Below are 6,000 nucleotides of genomic sequence, written 5' to 3'. Positions count from 1 at the left end.
AAAAAAAAAAAAAAAAGAAATGACAAAGTTCCTACATCAGGGTATCTAAGTGGTCATGGACATGAGGAAAAGAGAACATGCCTAGGGAACATCTTGCATTTTAACCCTTCTGTCCTAAAATACAAAGAAATAACTTTAAACAGCAAAAATATACACAGGTCTAGTTGGACCAAAGAGACTTCTGGGAAAGGCTACAGGGTGGCAATGCGAGCATCTGGCTCTAAACATGGAACTAGGACCCAGGCACAAATGCTTGCATTCTTCACAGTCCTCTCGGTCAGGGCCCACTCCTGAGGTGGAGGGAGCCAAAGCAACCTGTGCTAATGGCAGAACCTGAGACGCCGGCAGAAGTGGTTGGTTGCAGAGCCTTTTCTTGGTGCTCCTGGGTTACTACTGGTGAGACAGCTGCCGTCCTCCACTACACACCCACATATAACTATAGCCGCTACTGAGAACAACACGTGGGAGTAACCAGGAAACTGCTGCCAAAACAGGTGGGCAAGACAAGTGTGAAAGGATGGGGGGGGGAGGGGAAAGGAAAAGTAATGACAAATTGAGAAGAACTTTGCATTCATATTGTTTCAAAGTATCAAGAGTTCTCACTGTACTAAAAATCCTAGGGTGTATGTGATGTATATACACATGTGTGTACAGCATATATGTTAGGTACATGTCAGGAAAAGACTCAAGGGAACACGAGATGACAATCTATATGCAAAGGGAAGGCCTTACCAAAAGATTAGCACATGAATGCAGATTTATACATCTTAAGTTAAAATAGACTGTTTCATCAAAAGATGACTCCCTGATTTAGATGACTTTCAATGACAGAGTCAGGTAAGGGAATTTCTGCATATATAATTAATGTTTCCTCCACCCCTCAAATAAACTGTAAGTTTCATAGAATTGGGGGGGAGGGGGGATGACAGATTTCCCAATGTGACCGACTTAGGAGAAGCTACTGGGAAGGTGTGGGAAGAACTACAATAGAAACGGAGAAAATTAAGCCATGAAAAACAAGGCAATTATTAACTTGAGGATAAATAAAAAAGAGAAAACCATAAAATACTGCAGTGCTTGGCTGTGAATAATACCTGAATACATATCATAGTGTAAATAATCAATTCAGATTTGACCAAAAATTATAGGAAGAAAGAGGTGGGTTAAGACCAAGGAAAAAGGTAATATAAAATAGCTAAGTGTTCACTTACCATAACATAGACATGTCTAAAATCAATGACTCATAAGATGGCAGCATACTATTTTGAAAATGATTTAAGTATAAGCATCAGAACAACAGTGAGAATAGGAGCGAATCTTCCCGGGAAGGGAGACCACGGAGAGGGATGGGACAGGGACCTACCACTTTATGCTGTGAGCTAATTTTTACTGCTATTTAGCGTTGTAAACCATACGCATGTAATATTTTCATGCAAGTATTTTTAAATAAGTTTAACCATTTCTTTCCACTTAATTAACACTTTTTCATATTCTTAAGCAACCAAAAATAATTATGAACTAAAAAAATTCATGATTTTAGCTAATAAAAAACCTGATAAACTTTAAAAATTCATTAACTTCCTGAGTCGATGAATTTTCCTTGCACCACTGTATTACAATCAATGAGATGCTTATTTGAGCTGAGCGAGGGGACTGAGTACGAAGCATATGAGCGTGAGAAGCACAGCAGTCCCCAGCGGACCCGGAGCGTGGCAGCAAGGGGACCAGGGTTCTCACCGGGGGGAAGCACCTCTGGGGAGCAGCTTCGGCACCACACTGTTTGAGGTAGTCAGCCCAATCAAAGTCCTGGCCCGGGTAGCCTAGGTAAGAATATGAGAACAAAAATTCACACCACACATGCCTGCCTGGCTTTTCCATTCCCCCAGATATCCACCCACAACTTCTCATTGGCTAATTTGAGGACTTTGCTCTTTTTAGGGAGGAGGAAAAACACCCTATAAATCAGAAGCGTTTTTCACGTTTTAAAACAGATCAACTTTGGTCAAACTATAGCAATACAATAAAATCCTTTGAATAAATTAAAAAAATTGTTTTTCATGTTATTTATTTTCTTGAGACAGACAGACAGAGACAGAGAGAGAGACAGAGAGAGAGAGATCTGCAGAGAGGGGCAGAAAGAGAGGGAGAGAGAGAAGAGCCCTATGCAGGGTTCCATGTCATGAACCGTGAGACCATGACACGAGCCGAAAGCAAGGGCAGAAGGCTTAACACAGATTGAGCCACTCAGGCGTCCCACTTTGAATAAATTTTTCAACTTTCAAGCTTCAAACCAGGCATTTATTTTCCACAATATTTTATATGATTAGCTGCTAGCAGTTTACCAAAAGAATTTAAGACAGTTATGACTGGATTAGGTTTGTACTAATAAATCCAGTCTTACTATCCATTCTATTCCAACTTAGGCTCTAAAGGATGGGACAGCAAATAATCTTTCTTCCCTCATGAAGCTCTGTCCTTACATATCTTAGCCACTCCTGACATAAAAGTCTCAGCACTGTTTCCAGATTCATGTTGTACAGAAGCGCAACGCCATCTTGGAACCTGAATCATGAAGTCATTTCCGAAGAAAAAAGTTGAGCTTAACTGTCTGCTTAAGTCCACCATGGTTCTTGGTAGAAGCCTCTCAGATCTGATGCCCTGGCAACACTATCTGCCCAGCTGCCCCACCGTTTTGGACCAGCTCTCCACCGTGCAGAGCTGAGCAACAGCGGGCTACCACACCACACCAGCCGATAGCCACACGGCCCCTGCAGTCCCTCCTCTGCCCAACTCAGACTGTTACCATGTCCCCCCTACTCCACTTCTGCCTCCACCTCTATTCCTCACAGTAAACCAGCTGCCATTTCCAGTGACATAATCCACTACTTTCCTCCTACTTACAGAGATAGATGAGTTGTCTGTAACAAAGCTGAAAGCTCCAGTATCGTTAATAATTGTTTTTTCCTTTTCACACAAAGATAAAGAACTTGGGATGTCCAGAGTCTTCCAGCAAAGCAAGAACTTCCTCCTGTAGGCATGTCCCCCTCTGCCACCACCACCAGGCAGGTGTGCCCACTGTGTGTTCACTGATGAGAGAACCTGGAAGGCTCCATTACTGTTTCCCCTACTTGCTCCTTGAAGGAACCATCATACTCACTTTTGCCTCCCCAGTGACAGACACGCCCAATACCTGGCTCATAACAAACATTCCATAAATGTTTTTTGGATGAATGAAGGCTGAATAAACAGCACAAGTTCTGAGTTTATGACTCTTGTTAACACATAAGAGCAATTCCAGCCCAGTGCTCCAGCACTCACCATTTAAGAAGCGAAGTTGTATTTGCCCACAGCCTACTAATAAAGGATACACAGACTTCCAATCAAGTAATCTGATTGCTGATATAAAAAGCAGATAAACATTTAACATGTCCAGATATTCTATGCTATAATTATTAAAAATTTCAGTCAAGCAAGGGGCGCCTGGGTGGCGCAGTCGGTTAAGCGTCCGACTTCAACCAGGTCACGATCTCACGGTCCGTGAGTTCGAGCCCCGTGTCGGGCTCTGGGCTGATGGCTCAGAGCCTGGAGCCTGTTTCCGATTCTGTGTCTCCCTCTCTCTCTGCCCCTCGCCCGTTCATGCTCTGTCTCTCTCTGTCCCAAAAATAAATAAACGTTGAAAAAAAAATTTAAAATAAAATAAAAATTTCAGTCAAGCTCAACGAAATCATATTTAAGAGCATTGATTAAAGGATCAAAGATATTCTGCAAAGTTGCAAACACCAGGGAAATGAGTTGCTGGTTTCCTACCTACAGCCTCTCTGAGTCCTACTCTTAATCATAAACCTCCCTCTCAAGTCTGAAGAGCTTCACTCTAAGCGGATGCCCAGAAACCTGAAAGTCATCTGATATCTGCCTCCTACCTCCGAGTTCTGGTTCTGAGGTCTCTCCTCCTCTGCCAACTCCCAACCCTGCCAACACTCTCTGCCTGTCCTACTCTCACATTCCTCTGTGCCCTCATGACACACATAGGAGGGGTCAACCAAGAACGTGCATGGGACCCCAGGTGTTATGAAGATATATTTGTCAAGGTAGGAGGACAGAACGTACCTTGACTTAATCATTTTAGCTTAACTTATAACTTGCAAATATTTAAATATATGGAATCGAGGCCTTCACTTATACTTGTTTTGGGACCCAAAAAATGTTGAGGACAAGCTGGGGCATGAAGAGAGAGAGAGACAGAGAGAGAGAGACACACAGAGAGAGAGAGAGAGAGAGAGAGAGAGAGAGAGAGAGAGAGAGAGGGAGAGAGAGGGAGAGAGAGAGAGAGAGAGGGAGATAAATGCCATTTCAAAAAGAAGCCCCTGATGGACAATTCAGAAAACAACAACTACATACCGGGAGGGGGGCTGATGTGTAAACCATTCTTCAGACTCCACTGCACGGGGAAAAGACCGGGACTGTCAGCATGACACACAAAACATCGCCGTGCGTGATTCTCTGGTCGCAAATCATCCATTTCTACCAGGAAGTACTTGTCATCAAAAACCTGCACATACAATTGAACAGACAACGCAGACAAATGGTTTTATGTGTATGCATACACACACATATGTGTGTGTGTGTCATTCCTCGGCATAGACAAACATGTTACAAAACTTCATAGCCACAGTGGGTATAGCAACACTAAGCACTCAATAAATGTTACCGCTGTGTCAGGCACTGGTTTGTTTTTGTTTTTTTTTATGTTTATTCATTTTTGAGTGAAAGACAGAGCGCGAGCAGGGAAGGGGCAGAGAGAGGGGGAGACCCAGAATCCGAAGCAGGCTCTAGGCTCTGAACTGTCAGCACAGAGCCCAACATGGGGCTTGAACTCACGAATTGTGAGATCATGATCTGAGCCGACTAAGCCACCCAGGTGCCCCCAGGCACTGTTTTAATTAAATGCTTTCCACACATCAATTCTGTTTTAATCTTCCTTACAACTTAATAAGGTAGGGACCATTATCAACCTCATTTTGCAGATAAGGAAGCTGGATTTAAAAAGAAGTTAAATAACTTGCCCCATTTTGCCCAGCAAAGAAGCAGCAGAACCTGGGCTCAAATCTAAGTACTTGGGCTCCAAACACGATTTAGTTTAGGTTTAGTGAGGAGTCGGCCACACTTGTATATTAAATTTTTGGATCCTAGCCGAGTTTCAAATGCCTAAAAGGTTTTATTAACCTTCTCTGGCTCCTGGCCATCCAACAGCCCTTTAGACTTCAGATAGGGCCTTCTGACCCCACTGTAGGTTGAGAATCCCTCCCTGTTCAAAAATAATCTTCTCCTAAAGCAAAACAATTTAAATCTCGACCAATCAGATGATTCAGCATCCAAGCAACTTCTGCTCCAGTCATGCCAGTCTTCTGGCTCTACTCTGGGTAAATGGCCTTCTGCTCCAGTGCCGAACTAACCCCTTCTCTTGGGCCTCAGTTCTAGTAATTGAGTAACCAGGGCCTGACAACCTGCCCAGCTCCTGTGGTTACTCTCAACCAGAGCCTTACTTGAGTCAGCCTTCCAAAAGATTGAAGTCTGAGTCTGGACTCCATGCTGAAGCAATCCTGGGCAGATCTCATGACATGGACCACCTGCTCCCCCAACACCCCCTCACCCAGTGAGCCCTGCACCTGGGTGGATACCGACGCTGATGCCTGTGCCCGTACTTCTCAGACACTGCAAGCTTCCTGCCAGGTTAAGTCCCCTCTAGTGTTCAGTAAGGCCTGCTCCCAAGACCACACACCCCACTACTCTGGCACCCGAGCTTTGGTTGGCTGGGGTGAGCAGGCCCAGAATAAGGAATGGGCCGCAGAGACCTGGACAGTACAAATACAAAATGTGCACAGAAGTCATTCTAGCCTCACAGCTTAGGAGAAACATGGCTCAGATCAGCAGAGCCTGAAGATCAAAACACTACCACTTTCCTAAACGAGTCACCCTGACAGGAATTCTTACCAAGAGAGC

At 44.1% G+C, this 6,000-nt stretch overlaps 1 protein-coding gene across 10 annotated transcripts in view; it reads right to left on the bottom strand.

Moving 5' to 3' along the window:
• Positions 1 to 6,000, bottom strand: part of SFMBT1 (Scm like with four mbt domains 1) — a 135,013-nt gene that overhangs the window by 22,119 nt on the left and 106,894 nt on the right. For all 10 annotated transcript variants that reach the window (XM_040454807.1, XM_040454814.1, XM_040454810.1 and 7 more), the window contains 2 exons: positions 4,399 to 4,549; positions 1,738 to 1,820 (listed from right to left, as the gene is read on the bottom strand). In XM_040454807.1, coding sequence (XP_040310741.1) covers positions 1,738 to 1,820; positions 4,399 to 4,549 — 234 coding nt within the window. The remainder of the gene's footprint in view (positions 1 to 1,737; positions 1,821 to 4,398; positions 4,550 to 6,000) is intronic.

Source organism: Herpailurus yagouaroundi, unplaced genomic scaffold, assembly GCF_014898765.1.
Source record: "Herpailurus yagouaroundi ecotype Mexico unplaced genomic scaffold, PumYag 213, whole genome shotgun sequence".
NCBI classification, from domain to species: domain Eukaryota; kingdom Metazoa; phylum Chordata; class Mammalia; order Carnivora; family Felidae; genus Herpailurus; species Herpailurus yagouaroundi.
The sequence above is the reverse complement of the archived record's forward strand: the minus strand, read 5'-3'. Positions and strand labels throughout refer to the sequence as shown.